Below are 17653 nucleotides of genomic sequence, written 5' to 3'. Positions count from 1 at the left end.
GTAGATGATGACAAGAACTAAATAGGGATGATTATAAAAAGCTCTGCCATGGAGTCCCAAGGTGTGCAAATGAGTGAATTTGGTGCGAGGGCTAGAGTGGCTTTGTTGGTACTGCCAGAGGGCTTGTGAACAGCCCATGCTCCTCGGGGTGATGCACAGCCTGCATACAACTGGGATGGTCTGGACATTCTCAGAGGGCTTCTCATGTGCACATGGACTAGGTGCTGTGCCATAGGTGCCCTCCAGAGCAACACAACAGAGCAAAGGAGTTGTGAGTTATTATCTCCAATTGTTTATGATACTATCAAAATCAGCCTCTTAGAGGGATTTAAAAAAAAACCTTAACATGGCCATACAAAACCTAAACCCTTTTTCTCTATTTAAAAACAGACACATCTCTGAAAATAGCATTTTTGAATAATCTAGGGCTTAGAAGTACTGCCCACCAGATCTTAGACCAAGAGAACCACTAAGTCCTGTGATCTATCAGTTCTGTTCTGACTAGAGATCAAAATACATCAACAGGCAAATGAAGGACAGTTAACTTCTTTATCTCCTCTACCAGATGTACATCACTCCCTACAGATGGTTACCTAAGTGACTCACCAATAGTGGCAGAATTGTGGAATATTTTAAAACAGTAATGTGCCATCTTACAAAACAGTGCACTCCTAAGAAGTTCTTTGGTGATCATACAAAAACCTCTTTCGCTGTTAAAACTTGGTGTGTTTCCCACACCTTCTTATGTTAGGTGAATGAAGATACAAATGCTTCCCTGTGTCCCCTGTAGAACTATATTCTGTCATCCTGTTGCCACCTACTGGGAGAACTGACAGCATCTCATTTCAGGTGTTTCTGAAATCCCAAAGTCTGGTATTTTAGTACCCACATAAAACTGCTCTATTGATAAAATACTGGCTTTCAGGCATTATCCCTGAAACAGAGAACTGTGCTATGTATTTTTAAAATTACTTTTAAATAAAGAAAATTTAAGTACATGTTGGGAAACAGTTTCAAAAGAGTCATCTCCTTTTTGGTAAGAATTGTCATATACAAAATTTCTCTGTATATGTTAAAAATTAGAGAATTAGATCTGGACTTGCAGAATTATCTCCCCTCATATAGCAAGTTCAGAACTATAGTTTCTAATATAAAGATCAGCCATTCATTTTGCAGACAAAAAGACCAACTACATCAGCGATGTTTCTGGATGTGCCTGCTTTTCTTTATGACCTTTTAGCAAACCTAATACAAACAGATTTACCAGAAAGGGGCCAACGTTCCTCAACAGTTTGGGCAAAACATAATGCATTTCTGTAGCCCTGCTGGAGTTGTGTGCCATGACTATATGTTTCAGTGAAAACATGGTATTTTTTTTAAAAGAAATTTATGAAAGATCAATAGTAAAGCCAGCATTAAAATAACAGTGGTATATATTTGGTCTCCAGGGTGTCTCCCCTTCATCAGTGTTAAGGGAAACCTTCCAGATAACCATGAGCTCATAAGCAAGTCGGAGACACATGACAAGATCAGCACAATAGGCTTGTTGTCTTCCTGCAGGCATTGTTCAAGCACAGGGTTGCTCAACAGGTATCCCCAAATAGACACCACTTTCTTTATCTTCTACTACATTTCCCTTGCTTCCTCCCCCTCCTAAATAGACACCACACACCAGTTTTTCACCATTGGCCCTGTTCTGCTAATTTTACACCTTTATTTGGTAACTTCAGCTTTAGTTAGTACCCCAGCAAGCCAACATCCCCTTCACTTTCTGTTGATATCTTACACTCAAGGAAGGGATCCCCAAAACTCCCCTTTCACTATACATAATGCCCGGTAGCTTCTCCTGCCATTACCTCATTACTTTAGGCACAGGTTGGGATTGGCCAGCCACTTTTCCCGTTCCATTATCTGCAACATCCAACAGTTTCTCTCGTTATCACATCAGTTCAGCCTCAGGCCATGGCTGGCCACCTGCCTGCATGCCTTAGAACAATATATTGTTCTAAAATCCTAAAACAATGGGAATATACAAAAATATACCTTATGAAGACTTAAGCTGTGAAGTCGTAGCTGGTGTTCTTAGACATCCCACCTATACCTATCATACACATTTTTTGACATGGTTCTGATTTATTGTGATCTCAGTAAGTCTGATGGAGCTAGTAATGCTTCTGCCCTGCATGCCACAAAAGCTGGCCATTTTAAGGCCCTTGACTCTGTCATAGGTATTGTTCATTTAGCAGTTACAACAGAACTGTCACCATACTTGTGCCTCCAGATCAATCCAGTTACAATTGTTACACAGTTGGTGCACAAGCATAGTGTGCTCTAAACTCCTGCTGAAGCTAAGAGTACCTGAATTGTGCCCCTGCTCATGGCAGCCGGCAAGATCACACCTTCTAACCACTCTGCACTGTGGATTCTGTAGAAGTAAGGGCACTAGGACAAGCTGTATGTTCTTGGCACTAACAGAGTTCTCACTGCATCTTACAGCTTTACAAACATGTTTCGTATTAGTATGAAATAAAGACTGAGCACTGTAGGTAACTTCTCCTTACGTAGTGTCCGTAGCAATTATGTGGGACATTTTGAAGAACAAGTTCCTCAAATAATATTACAGCCACATGACTATAGCTTGGTATTGAATAAATGACAGTATAGATGTCAGAGATCCTTTCAGGATATATTAGCAAAAAATATGAAGCCTGTCACCCTCTGAGGCAAAGTGACTAATGATTAGCTGGCCATATATCCTGCATTTAATGTCTTATGATCTCATAGTGGAGAACTCATCCTGTTCATAGTCTACTAAGATGGCAATCGACTAGGTGTGCATGAGCCAAGCAGAAATGCAGCCACATGAAAAAAAGAGACATAGAGACAATCTTATGCACAGGAAAGGGCAGAGTGAATTTTAAGATTCCTCTCCCTCATTTTCTTCTTCAAATGAGTCAGCTACCACTTCTTCATAGTCTTTCTCCAGGGCAGACAAGTCTTCCCGGGCCTCTGCAAATTCTTCCTCCTCCATGCCTTCTCTAACATACCAGTGCACAAAAGCTCTCTTGGCAAACATCAGATCAAACTTGTGGTCGAGCCTGGCCCAGGCATCTGCAATGGCCGTGGTGTTGCTCAGCATGCAGACAGCTCGCTCAACCTGGGCTAGGTCTCCTCCTGGTGTAACTGTAGGAGGCTGATAGTTGATCCCAACCTGCAAATAACATAGAAAAGATGGAGGAATAGAGAGAGTTATGAGAAAAGGGACAGAACTGGACAATAAACAGGGTAAGAAAATTGTAAAACCATTGGTGGGGGGAGGAAAAGAAGTAGGGAAAAACCCAAATCACACCAGTGTTAAGTATAATGTCATTCAAGCCACTTTTTTTCTGCACAAGTAAATTCCTTACCCTCACTCAAGGGAAAAAAAAAAAAAGGAGACTAACCAGAACTGGACTCTAAATGAAGAAAAACTTGCAAATATATGTCAGTATGCATGGAAAAATAGGGGACAATGAAAAAAATGTCTCTTTGTGGAGATGTTGTAGAAATCTTTAACTTGACAACAATGTATTATTGATAACTCTTGGGCATTTTTTTATTTGGTTGGTTTGTTTTTCTAAATCTCATGAAGGACACTCAAGTGTCTCAGTGTCTTCAGAGTATAAGCCTTACCTTGATCTTTCTTCTAAAATGCAATTTCTTTAAGTTTAAAGTCTTATAGGGTAAACATTCTCCTGTTACTGAATATAGAAATACTATATAAGCTGCCATTTATTGAAATATTAAGGAGTCTGTGTCAATGGGTTGTCCAAAGGAGAATAGGCACATTTTATACAAATGCATCTTCCTTATGTTCATTCGTCTCAGACGCGGGGAAATATGCAAGATCTAAAACTTTAAATACAAGTTTTCTGCTAGATAGAACTTGCCCTTTGAACATTAAAGAGAAGCTCATGGCAGCCCTACTCACCTTGAAGCCTGTTGGACACCAGTCGACAAACTGGAGGGATCTGTTGGTCTTGATGGCAGCAATTGCTACATTGACATCTTTGGGAACTACATCGCCACGGTAGAGCATGCAGCAGGCCATGTACTTCCCATGTCTTGGGTCACACTTCACCATCTGGTTGTTGGGCTCAAAGCAGGAGCTGGTGATTTCAGCCACCGAGAGCTGCTCGTGATATGCTCTGTCAGAGGAGATGATGGGGGCGTACGTCACTAAGGGGAAGTGGATGCGCGGGTAGGGCACCAGGTTTGTCTGGAACTCCGTCAGATCCACATTGAGGGCACCATCGAAGCGCAGCGAGGCGGTGATGGAGGAGACGATCTGGCTGATGAGGCGGTTGAGGTTAGTGTAAGTGGGGCGCTCGATGTCCAGGTTTCGGCGGCAGATATCGTAGATAGCCTCATTATCCACCATGAAGGCGCAGTCCGAATGCTCCAGGGTGGTGTGTGTGGTCAGGATGGAATTGTAGGGCTCCACCACAGCAGTGGAGACCTGAGGGGCTGGGTAGATGGCAAACTCTAGTTTGGACTTCTTTCCATAATCCACAGAGAGGCGTTCCATTAGTAAGGAGGTAAAGCCAGAGCCGGTACCCCCACCAAAGCTGTGGAAGATCAGGAACCCTTGCAGTCCAGAACAGGCATCAGCCTGAAAGCCAACAGGAAAAGTGAAAGAGTAAGTGAACGTATCGTTACATTACACGCTCAAATAGAGACAGCAACACCCACACCCAGTGCACAGCACAAAAATCAGCAGTTTTCCCAGAAAATTTTCATTATCTGTTTTGCCCTATAAATCTCAGGCTGGAGTATCAATAAAGCGATATTGTTTTTTTTCTTATAATGATAATGCTGTAGCAATATTTGAGGTTTTCCATTTAAGTCTGCCATTCATATGAAAACTAAGATGGGACATCTAGGACCTGCATTTCTCTGTTCTGAGCCAATAATAATTCTGACAGTAGTAAAAGCAAAATGAGAGCCACTATCAAAAATATGTTTGTGGTATTTATTTCCCCTACCACCCTCCTGAGGTCTTGCTTCCAATGTAATAGTGCATACCAGCTTGCGGATACGATCTAATGCCATGTCAATTTTGTCTTTGCCAACAGAGTAGTGGCCACGTGCATAATTATTTGCTGCATCTTCCTTTCCAGTGATCAGCTGTTCTGGATGGAAAAGCTGCCGGTAGGTGCCAGTCCGCACTTCATCTGAACAAGAAAGAAAAAGCATAAGCTTGGAAGAGATAATTCACCAAGGTTGAGAATGTTTGCAAAACAAATGGAGTATTTTATGTTGGCAGAAAATGGTATGGAAGATCTGTATGTGGAAAAACAAAGTACGGAGGTGAGGACTATCATCTGAGATGTTCTCAGTTTTGAAAAAAAAAAGAAGTGGACTCTGCTCCAAGGGTAAGTTGCTGCGTTATAGAAATGAATTCATTTATGAAATGAGGGCTGTGCCATGCTGTGGTAAAATTTCAGCTCTATATACTGATCAGATGAAGATCCATCAGAACCTTCAGGTGAGTGACTAGAAAAAGAGGGGATTTGCAAGAGTAAAACAGTGGTTTCCCCTGCAAATCTGTCAGGACACTTCTGTTGTCTGATTCTTTATGCTCCTCTCTTACATCTGGATGTGAGGAAAACATTCTCCATCAGTTAGCAAAGGAAAAATATCACCACAAAAAAAGACCAGAAAGGAATCTCTTTAAGAAAGCTAAACTGTATTCATAACTAGTGGAGGTTTAAACGATAGTAAACTTCTGATTTTATTAGTAGTAGAGCACCCATGACAGAATGCAGTCCAGTTTTCATTTCTTTTCATTGAGAATAACAGAGCTTTTAGTAATACCTGGTATTAAAAACTTAAAATCTGTATATTTTGCCTGAATATTGGGATCATCCCTAATGGTAAGGGCATTGTCCTGCTATTGATCTGAACTTTGGCACCCAGAAGAGTTAATTCATTTCTATTTTCCAAGATTAGTTCTATACTGACCTATTACAGTTTGCTCCAAGTCCACCATAATAGCCCGGGGCACGTATTTTCTAGAGCTTGTCTCTCTGAAGAATGTGGCAAAAGAGTCGTCATCACTGGGTTGGTCGAGGAAGGTGCCATTTGGCTGAATGCCATGCTCCAGACAGAAGAGTTCCCAACATGCATTACCGATTTGAACTCCGGCTTGGCCAATGTGAACAGAGATGCACTCACGCTGAGAGGGGAGGACAAAGGAAATGGTGAGAAGAACCAGTCGATATCCTAAGAATCTATAAGCTGATCTTACCTGAAACACCAAATCAACCAATGATTACAAAATTTTCCACAAGACTGGAATTAATGGAAAATATTCTGACACTGATTTACAAATAGGAAGAAAAATATTTTGCTGTGTGTAAAAAGAAACAATAATCACAACAGCTAGATATTTGCAGCCATGCCTACACACAGTGTACAGTGCACAGAATCTACGTGTAAGTGCACATAAGCTCATACAGATAGAAAAACTGTGTATAGGTACACAAAATAAACAACAGTAGGTCCCAGCCAAGGAATATGAGCTAAGTCCAGTTGTCTGGGACAAGACACAACTATGCTGCCTTACTGATATATAGATAAAGCAAAGGGAATGAAGTATCTTCTGATCTCTCAACCTTCAGTTGAACATATGTGTTGGACAGGTGAAAAACTTGTTTGTAGAAATTAAAGTAACCAGAATTAAAGTGCCTTTAGTACCTTAATTAATTTCAATCAAACTCGCAAGCTAGGAGGAAAAGGTTATTAATTCCGGGTTAAACGTACTGTATTCAAAGTACATCCAGAGTGGCTTCTACCCAAAAAGGAGAAACAAGTTCCAACCCCATCCTTCTTTTTCTGCATATGACTTCCCTTATAATAAATTTATTAACACAAATGTAGCTGTACAGATTGGACTCTGAATGTATTTACCAAAAAGCTAATACAATAGTTTGTTTGTACACTGCAAGCAACATTTGTTGCCCCCAAAATGACCGTATACTCCCCAATTAAATTCCTTTAGACGTTTCCTATCCAGGTAAGAATTTTAATAAACCGGCTTCAGTTTACCAAACCAGGCAGCAATAGAGATGATCAGATCTGCACACCATATAGTCCTAGGATTTCCAATTAATTAACTTGCTGAACTGTCTGTTCCAACAGGGTTCTTAATCCCTCATTCCCTCCACAGTGCAGGGAGCCTGCCTACTATACTTGGGTGCCTGTTTTCTAGTTCAAAGACAAACTGAATGTCTCAGGGTTCGGGTTCTTCCTGATACTTCTAAGACAGTGAAACAAAAGATGGACTGAATTTCATAAAACTTCATAATCATGTCATAAATTTTCAAAAACTACATGGATAAGTGTGAACAAATAAATTCCATTTCATTTACATTTGTGCTGGTTTTGGCTGGGATAGAGTTAATTTTCTTCATAGTAGCTAGTATGGGGCTGTGTTTTGGATTTGTGCTGAAAACAGTGTTGATACACAGGGATGTTTTAGTTACTGCTGAGCAGTGCTTACACAGAGTCAAGGCCTTTTCTGCTTCTCACACCGCCCCACCAGCGAGTATGCTGGGGGTGCACAAGAAGTTGGGAGGGGACACAGCCGGGACAGCTGACCCCAACTGACCAAAGGGATATTCCATACCATATGATGTCATGCTCAGTATATAAAATAGGGGGAAAGCTGGCCGGGGGACCGCTGCTTTGGGACAGGCTAGGCATCAGTCGGAGGGTGGTGAGCAATTGTTTTCATTTTCATCACTTGTCTTTCTTGTTTGTTTTTTGTTGTTGTTTTCCTTTTCATTACAAATTTTATTATTATTATTATCATTATTATTACTATTTTATTTTATTTTATTTCATTTCATTTATTAAACTATTCTTATCTCAACCCCTGAGCTTTCTCACTTTTACTTTTCCAATTCTCTCCCCCACCCCACTGGGGCAGGGGGGGAGTGAGCGAGCGGCTGTGTGGTGCTTAGTTGCCAGCTGGGGTTAAACCACGACACCATTAAAGCAAGATCGTATTTGGAATTTTCTTTTAATGAAGAGTAAAGCTCAAAGGGATTTTATATGTATTTTGGTACATTGCTCATGTTTTGAATATTTTCATTTGTTCATCAAGAAGAAAACCTTATCTAGCTCAGGTGATTGCAGAAACTATTTTCTGGACATAAACTTTTTTTTCCATTTTATCATCTGTCTCATAAAAATTGCAGCTCCACTTCCATCTCTCCCTAATCAGATTCCTTTCTCCTGGGTATTTTAGTTCTGCTGGTTTCTCCAGCTCTCCCTGGTCATTTCCCCAGAGACAAAGCTGGACAGCATCTCCTCATATTATTCTCCACCCCACCCCCCCCCCGCCAGCTACAGTATGGCAAAATCTGACAGAATAACCTGACAGAGGATTTCTAAATCTTAATCCCACTTCAAATTCCTATATTGCTGTCTTTAATAATGATCACAGTTAGCCTGATAACTATATCAAGGCTATGGTGATACAAACCCTGATGTTATGGTCTGAAGTTATGTTAATTTAGGCTAATGTACTGTGATTCATTTAAAAAAATGCTAAGGCCAACTTGTGTGTCTAAACCAAAGACCAAATTTTAATACCGTAGACCTAAATACAAGCCAAGTCCTACTACTGCTTGCATTTCTGTGTGTGAGGGGAAACAAACACTGATTTAGGCTCTCCTAGTGCTCACTAGCCTCACAAGAGTTTGTGATCATGTCTTCATTACTCAAGGACTTCTTTTGAAACCAAGCTTGAAACGCTTTTAGTAAGATTCACCCAGCTTGTCAATTACAAAATTCAGAATTAAGTTCTCTGTCTTACGCTACTCAAAAGATGAATTTAGGGAACCATGATGGCCTAGGAAGAGGACAGATCATGAACATTGATCTCCGGTCCCATTCACCCAGCCATTGTTCCCACACTGAAGCAAGAAAAGTCACTCCAACCTTCCCACCTTCACTTGGGTCTTGACCAGCGCAGGGAGAAACAGAAGGCCAAACTCATTGCTCGTTATCTTATAAAATAATCTGATTCTTTTCTTACCATGGTTTCTCCTGTGTTCTTCCTTTCTTGACTGGCAGCAGCAGCTCTGGTTACTGATGTTTCTACTGTTGTATAAGCAGCCTGGTGCAAGGTGGCAGGGCATTCAGGGCTCGCTGGCAGGGGCCCTGTGGTTATCACAGTGTAGGCAGGAGAGGTCATAATCTCTCCCAGGCAACCATCCCATTCCACACACTCACCTGTTATGTCAGCAGCCTGCTTTCACCCATGTACAGGACCCAGCCCTAAAGTCTGTTCTTAAGCAAGTCTTCCCAGTTAATTTTCCAAGATAAACCTTGGTTTTTGGTTTTTTTTTTAAAAGTATTACAATTGGTATTAGTAACTAGAATTTTAACACATACAGAGTGTCTTCACAAATAACTGGTTTCCTTCCTCAAAACAACTGGTGAATATGCTACTGACAACTCATTTAAAAGATTAGCCATTTCAGAATTTCTTCATTTATACTTTCAAAAGGTGGCATCATTTTTAAATGCTGTCTTTCTGACAAAGGCAACTGTAGATTAATGGAGGACATGGAGTTAACTTGCCTAAGTTCCACTGATTGAAATGAGTTGGAGAACTGGTTGAACTGCAAGGAATTCCACTTGACCGTTTGATCGTCTGTGGACAAGGTACATGGGAATATTTTTTTATCTCCTGGTGCTAAGGCACCAAACCTCATCTTTCTGCCAGCCATTTCTTATCTTTGTGACCTCTGTTCATCTGATTATAGACAACTGTTCTTCAGCCTTTCAGCTGCCTACAATATGGGCCAATACAAGTTTTTTGCATCTAGCAAGAAGATGGCAAAACAAAAAAGCAGAACTATACTTTGCTCTTGTAGCTGGAGTTACTAGCAGAAAGTGCACATACACATGGCACAAACACACACAGTCTCTGACAAGGCTTAAATAGTAGGATCCCCATGGCTATGTCTTTTCCCTCCATGATATAGTGAGAGTGCAGAGAAAAATCACAGATGAAGATAAATACCAGGTACTTTATTCTTGGTACTGCTGGTCTTGGCCATCCCAAGGTACACAGAGACACTTACATATTTATAAAAAAAAAAATGCTGGATCTTTCCCAGAAAGTAATTACCACTCTCTGAACTCCTATCAAAATGCAGTTTTATACCCTACCAATATCATTAGTTGATTAGATCTCATCAGATTCACACTGAACAAGTCCTCTACTTAATTCAAATATACCTATACAATGAGGACATGTTATTTCTAGAAATTGTTTGAAAACTGTAGAGTATCAATGTTAAATGCGAAAGTTTTCATATGCTTAATGACAGCACGAATAAACAACTCTACAAAGAGATAAATCAGTAGTCACTTTATTGTGAAAATTAAATATTGCAGTTTAAGTATTAATTGCAAAAAACCCTGAAAGCCTTGTTTCTGCCTTCTTGCCCTCTCACGATGAATTAAATAGAATATGAATGCAAAATCAGTAGTACTCAAAAAAAGTGAATTTTAAGTGTAGGTTGGTAACATTAAGTTGAATGTTCAAGTCCTAGTAAATGAGTGGCTATGACATTTAACAGCATTCTAAACATAATCTATGGCCTGCCCAGATCACTGGTCCCAACTCCCAAAATGCAGCTCTGCCATCTAAGAATGTTAATAGAAAACTAGAGAAAAAAATGGTTGTTACCTAAACAGTCAATTTGGTGAGATTTTGACCTTACTTCAGAGTGACGTTTGCCATTTCATTAACTGTCTTACAAAGTACTTAAACTGAGGCCTTGCAAAGTAGGGGGCCAGTAGATACAGCCTAGTCATTTATTGAAAGAGCTCAGCTCTAGACAGACACTCTGTGTTTGATTCTACCTGGTTTCCCATCAACTGTTGGTTGCAGAGTTGTAACTACACTTATAGCTGGATTACAAGAAACATCTAGCAATATCAAGAGCAGCTCTTCCCTACTTGCGCAGAGTATGTAAGTTTTTAATATGGTGAAGCATTATGTGCTACTTATCGTAGTGTGAAGTCCTAGCAGAGACAAAAGCTTTGGGGAGGGATAGGGGATTGTTTTCGTTTTTACTCTGAGACAACTAATCAGGGTGATTACTGCATTCATGAATGACCTGCCCCAGTTTATCTGACACTAATATTGGAGCATTTCTCTATTGGGATAATCCAAGAACTAGACACGTAACTGTTTTCAAAGTGGCCCGGTAGGCAACAAAGCAGCAGATCGCGCACAGTTTAAAGGCACGAACAGGCTGCTATCCTTGTGAAATAGCCACTACCTCAGCGTATGGCAACTGCTAGAGACAAAGGAACAACCCGAAGGGGACTACTGTTGTACTGGGATCTATACTGGCTACTTGTCACAGGTGTGGTGTGTTGGATAGAATTTGCCCACCAAAAAGGCTGCTTTGTTCAACATTTTGTAGTTTGGGCTGACATCATTCAGCCTGCATCCTTTTGACACAGATGCTGGGATGAATGGCTACTTGTTTGCCACAAAGGCTCCTGACCTTGTCTCTCCAGCACACAACAGTTTGCTCCGGTTAAAGCAATGTTTAAGTAGTTCAGTGCTCTCTTCTTTGGAATTTACCCTTTATCAATCGATGATAGGTGGATGGATGGAGAAGAAATGAATGTTCTACCCCAAACCTCTGATTTCTGTCCCAAGTGGTCAGAAATGGTGTCAGTCTGGTGACAGATCTTCTGCAAAGATAATAATTTTCTTGCCACAGATCTGGGGAAGGTTTTGGGATCTCAGAGAAGTATCTCTTTCTACCTGTTGATAAACTTTTGTACTGAATGGTAGAGCATTGCTAAATGGCTCCCATGTAACCCAAGACTTTAGATATTGGGGGCAGAGAGGGCAATTCTAGACATACGGAGACTTTTTGACATCTACATAAAGCAAGGGTAGGGAAAGAGTAGAACAATGCAACAACTTCAGTTGTTCAACTAGACAATAATATAGAATATAGTTTAAAAAAATAAATCTATTTCCTTACCACCACCACGTGCTCTTAAGAATTACTGTGCATCAGGCAAGCACGAAGTGCTGTAATTTGCATTTAAGAAGAGCAGGTGCAGCAGAACAGTCTTGGCTTTCTGGCTTAAATATGACTAAAATCAAGAGCGCCTGTATAAGGAGGCATCAGTCACAAGAGAAACCGTGGCCTTCAAATTGCAATAGGCTTCACTTTCTCCAGTGTTTTTCTTCCACACACTTGTCCTAAATCCCATGCTGCAGGAACTGGGCTTTTCAGATGTCTTCAGCCAAAACAGAATATTCCCCTAATTGATATTCCGTTGCCTTTTACAGTCATGCCTCCAGGAACGCTATTTCACTTGTTCAGAGAACTGCCCAGTATTTCCAAGGATGAAACCTTCTTCTATAGTTCATAACTGCCTACACAACCCTCACTCAAGAGCTACATCCAAAGCAAAGAGTTTGAAAAGGAGGATTCTTATTCAGTTATAGATTACAGAAGGAGTGGCTTTACCCTGGTGTTGGACAGAACGGTGCTGTAGAGCCAAGCAAAGTGTCAGGAATACTTGGTATGGCTTCAAAATTCATACACCACCATTCCCTGCCTGAAGAAACAAAGGTATCGCCACACAGGAGTTCACAGGTGGTCATCTCAATTAGGACACTGATTTCAACAGTCCTTGAAGAGCCTGGTAACATCCTCAAGACAAGCTGACGCTTTTATAGCAGCAGAGAAAAATGCATTCTGTGACAGAAGACACTTAGTCTTGAATTGGAGGCCTATGTATTGGAGAAAATACAGTTGCCCAAGCCTGTCGGAAGAGCTGGACCAGTTTGTAAATGAATGGCAGTGATGTGGGAGAAGCTGCAGAATAAAACAAAAAGCAAAAGAGCCTTTCGTTATAAAAGGTAAAACTAAGATACACCAAACGTATTAGGAACTAATCCCAACTAGAGTTAATCGACACCTAGTTGTCTTACTTCCTTCTGTTCGGTTCAGTACTTGGGCCTTCACTCAGGGCACTGCTCCCAACCCTGGCAAGCCTTCTTCAGTATTTTCCAAGGGACTATTTGCAGAATAGCTATGGAGCACCTGTCACCCAGCAGAAGGGGAAACACCCATCCCCTCCACACCCCAGCTGCCACCTCTATGTCACAGGACCAGACCATTCTTCAGTGGCAGCAGCAGCCATCACTAGTGAAACTCCAGCATAAGCAGATTAAATGCATGACTACATTGCTGCCCTGGGCAACTCTCTGCTTTCCTGACAGGATGGCCTGTCAGGCAATCACTCTTCCAGGAGACATTCACTTTGTAGCATCTCAAGATGATTTAGGCAGAGGCTGAGTCTAAGACAGCTCAGCCTGCCTCTCACAGTCTGTACCTTGTTTGTTGGAAGGAACTGAGGATGGAATAACTGTTTTCAGAAAACTGGTTTTGTAGAGCTACATCTTTCTGCATGGATTGCAACTGGAAACGTTAGAAACAAGCCTAATAGTAAGTTCCTAGCCACCCAGTTTTTGTGTCTCCCAAAGATGAGACATTTTCACAGACCAAATCTATTAAAAGCAACTATTTTCTTCTCTGTAACTGTAATAGTTCATGGTTAAAATCTTAATACTGTACCTGGGTCTAATCTCACCACCACCAGGTACAGCAGAAAAGTAGCCAAGAGCAGCTTTTTGTAAGGAAGTAAATAGAAGTGGCTTGACATAGACCTCAGTGCTCTACGTAGAAATGTCAGCATGGTCAAGAGCTTTTGGGACAAAGCACCTAGAATACGAGAACAGAAAGGCTGTTAGGGTAAAGCAAAGTAAAAAAAGTAATCACATAGATACAGATAATAAGAAACTAACATACTAAAGTAAGACTGTTCTTAGTTTGGTTGCATAAGAGTTGGGTTGTGGGTTTTTTTTTTTATAATAGGGAACAGAGAAACAGTACAATTTTGTAATACAATTCATTATACCTTTTTTTTTTTTAGGCATCTACTTTAGTATAATATGATCTTACACCACAGTAGTGCCAGCTTCTCTCCTGGGAGATAACATCAAGTAATTTACAGTTCTGGAGGAGAAGCAGTACTTTAAATGCCAGACACACATTGCTCTACATGGGCTTGACTGTAAATGAAGACAAAGCAGAGAGTACACAGAGCCAATAAAATGTACCCTTAAAGGATTACTAGGTAGTTTTAGTTTCCCTTTTGTACCTTTTTTTTTAAAAAAAAAAACAAACCAAAATTTATTCTGAAGTGCTTTTGAACCTGGAAAATAATTCTCATCTCTTGACACCGGCAGAAGCTAAATATGCTTTGTAATTGTCAGCAAATGGATCACTAAGTCTTCCATTTCCTTCTGTGACACACAACAGGACTTCCTCGTGGCTGTGACACACAACAGGACTTCCTCGTGGCAGGTTTGTCATGACAATATTCTTAATACATAGTTAATACTTGCTACCCTTTGCTAGTAAGGGACCAACTAATTTCAAATAAATTATAAAAAAGGAGCACAAACAACAGTAGGAAAGCCTACCCAAAACAGTTTCTGTTGCTGTGTCTTGCTGCTCTTCAGCAGCCGAGTGCATCTCTTTCTGTTGAGTCCACTGACATCGGCTTTCGCAAATGGTCCTGAGAAATGCCAGCTGCTGCTCGCTGTCAAAAACATCACAGCCGCGTACAAGCTCTTCTGCCCCCTCAAACCGGCCAAGCGGAAGCAACACATGCAACAGATAGAGCTCCAGCAATGAACCATACTCAGGGAGGCTCTTATTGGTTTGGTCTCTCAGCCAGCTACTGCCAACCTCCAGCATCACCTGGGGCTCTCTCACTTTGCTGTATAACAGGATGCTGAAACAGAAGAAATAAATATTAGAAAACACTAACTTTTTGCAAAAGTTGAGATCACTGACAGTTACTACACACAAGCAGCTATCACGAAGGCACGTATCAGAGTCTACACTTGAAACACAGAGAGATTTCTGAGGCGGACAATAGGTGCACCCACTGACGTTACTTTCTCAGCATCACCCCTTTTGTACTTTATCACCGTAAAGCAATCTGCTGGCCTACAGGCATACTCCAGCACACGCAGGTCAAGAACAGGCCTGTCCCACGTTCCGCTTTCATCCTCACTTACACCGTGCAAAGTGAAAATATCACACAATATTCAAGTCTGGCCTGCTATTAAACCTAACTAACGCAAGCCCTGTGTATCTGGCAGCCACAGACAGAAACTCACCACAGCTCCAGAACTTTTGGAGGCAGATGTTCAGGGACATGGTAATACTGTAGGACCCAAGACAGAACTTCTCTCCACCGGTTCATCTCAGCCAGCGCCTGAATCCCCACAACACAAAGGGAGCATTTCATTTCTGCAGAACTGGTAATGAAGAGACACCTAAATAAGTGCTCCTTACAACCACGTTTCTCCTTGCATCCCTTCCAGTGAGCTGCAGCCTAGCCTAGGTACTCTACAGTTCTCCAACAGCCGCTTCCCCTCTTTGCCCTCTCCTCCTACACCTCACCCCGGATAAAAAGGCAAATGCAACCCTCCAAGAAGATGCACGCAGTCCACATCTCTAGGACGTGAGGAGGGCTCCTAGGCACACCTTGCTTCCCTCAAACGCGCACAGATCCCTTCATACGAAACATGTAGATATAGACAGGCCACTATCAAATAGCAGCCAAAGCCAAGCCGGGTTTTAGACGGTTACTAAGTCGCTTTTTAGCAACAAGCGCCACCCTCCATTAATTTAGATAATTAAGAAAAAGCTAAACAAAACCACGACAAGGACCACCGGTGCTACTGCAATTCATACACACAGTATTTATATTCAAACCTAAGAGGCTCCTAACCCCCCCCCCCCAAAAAAAAACTGGCTTATTAAACCCCAAAAGCCCTCTGTTAAAAAAACCAAAACCACAAAGAGAGCAGACAGGGCCTGCAGTGAGAAGCCGGCCTGACGCTGATGCGGCAGCGAGCCGCTGGCAGCGCCGCCCTGTCCCCGCTCCGCACGCCCGGCACCCGCTCGCACCTCTCGGGGCCGGGGAGGGGGCCGGTCCCGGGGCCCAGGCTGTCGCAGCCCGCCTCACACCTCTCCACGGCGGCGGCGAAGTCCCGGTGCAGCACCAGCAGGTCCGCCGCCTCCTCCAGCAGCGAGGCCGCCTGGGCCGAGACCGGGGGCCAAGCCAGAGGCTCGCTCCTCATGGCGGCGCCGGGAGGGCTGGCGGGAGGGCTGCTGCCACCGCCCTCCCCGCGCCCCACCGCCCGCCGCCCGCCCAGCTCCGGGTCCGGCTCCAGCGCCGCCACCGCCCCCCCCCCCGGGGCTCGGCCCCGCTCCGCTCCGGTCGGGCAGGCAGCGGCAGCAGCTCGGCCTCACGCGGGCCCGGAAGGCCGCACGGGAACCCCCGCGCCGCCGCCTCCCAGCAGCGGAAGGGCCGCCCCAGCGGACATCTTCTCCCCCGCGGGCCGGCGGGACATGTAGTCCAGCGGTGGCGTGAGGGAGGGGGGATCAACGGCCACCGGGATGAGATGCGCTGGCTTCCCCGGGGGCCGTCCCGCCCGCAGCCGGGGCGGTGGCAGAGCTGACTCTGCGAGGATTAGTGGTTAAAAGCGGGCTCTCCGGGAGCCCTCCGAGAAGCTGCTGTAGGACCACGACGCTTTCAGCCGTGCCGGGACGGGGTTCGGTCCGGGTCCCTGCCAAAACCCCCTTCAGTTCCTCGCTCGTGTGGCTGCCAAGGGGAAAGGGCCAAGCCAACGCTCTCCGCCTCGGCTGCCCTCGTTAGCAGGCGGGTCACAGCCCCGCAGCGGCCGCTGCCGTTCCCCCCGCGGCCGCCGGGCGTCAGCCCAGCCCCAAGCGTGTCCCTGCCGAGGAATGGGCCGCGGAGGAGGCCGCTTCGGAGTAAGGCAGCACAGCTGCGGTCCTGCGGCTTTCCTCACCACGGCCAGGCGGCAGGGGAAGAGGTTTGGGGCGGGGGGTAAAGGGAGAGCGCTGCCCGCTGCTCCAGCAGCGCAGCCTGGCCAGCAGGCTCCTGGGCGGGGCGATGGGTGCCCTCCTCTCCTGGCCTCCTCTTCCTCCCAGGCCTTTTCCTCGGTCAGCCCGTGTCCCTGGTTTTAAGCACGTTACGCTGTTAAAGGAAGTGAAGTTCGGGCGTAATAACAGCGTCTCCATCAGTACCCTGCAGGCAACGATTCACATTCTTCTTCGGTTGTTATTTAAAAACAATAGGGTGTCTTGGTTACAAGGTAATTATGGCAGTCAGTGCAAACTCTCTTCAAAAATGAATCCCTACAGGAGAGGCAGGATTGATTTATTTTGTAATGCTGACCCCCTGCTATGACAATTTAGTTATACAAGTAAAATATGCTAATGCAGAACAGGTTAAAAAGTGAAACACATCCTTTAAAGGGGAGTTTCTATGCCATTTCAGCGTTGGAAGCAGGGAAGAAAGCGTGGAGAGTATGATTATAAAAAACTTGATCATAGCTCTCTTTTTGTAAGAAGCTGTTTCCAGGAGGCAGGACCATACACCTGCCCCTCACAGTAGTGGCAGGAGCACTCTGCAGCCGCAGCTTTCGCACAGCAGTGCATCCAAG

At 43.5% G+C, this 17653-nt stretch overlaps 2 protein-coding genes across 2 annotated transcripts; both read right to left on the bottom strand.

The window, feature by feature from the left end:
• Positions 1-2917: 2917 nt before the first annotated feature.
• LOC104252865 (tubulin alpha-4 chain) lies at positions 2918-6049 on the bottom strand. Its single transcript, XM_059817304.1, has 4 exons — positions 6004-6049; positions 5065-5213; positions 3971-4651; positions 2918-3211 (listed from the first exon to the last, which is right to left on the bottom strand). Exons 1-4 carry the CDS (start codon positions 6029-6031, stop codon positions 2918-2920), a joined length of 1152 nt encoding a protein of 383 aa, XP_059673287.1. The 5' UTR covers positions 6032-6049.
• A 4354-nt stretch (positions 6050-10403) lies between these two features.
• Positions 10404-16279, bottom strand: PEX26 (peroxisomal biogenesis factor 26). Its single transcript, XM_059817305.1, has 5 exons — positions 16092-16279; positions 15296-15436; positions 14591-14904; positions 13680-13826; positions 10404-12917 (listed from the first exon to the last, which is right to left on the bottom strand). Exons 1-5 carry the CDS (start codon positions 16262-16264, stop codon positions 12814-12816), a joined length of 879 nt encoding a protein of 292 aa, XP_059673288.1. The 5' UTR covers positions 16265-16279; the 3' UTR covers positions 10404-12813.
• Between the last annotated feature and the right edge of the window lie 1374 nt (positions 16280-17653).

Source organism: Gavia stellata, chromosome 4 (genome assembly GCF_030936135.1).
Source record: "Gavia stellata isolate bGavSte3 chromosome 4, bGavSte3.hap2, whole genome shotgun sequence".
Lineage (NCBI taxonomy): Eukaryota > Metazoa > Chordata > Aves > Gaviiformes > Gaviidae > Gavia > Gavia stellata.
Note: the sequence above shows the minus strand (reverse complement) of the source record. Positions and strands in the feature narration are given on the sequence as shown.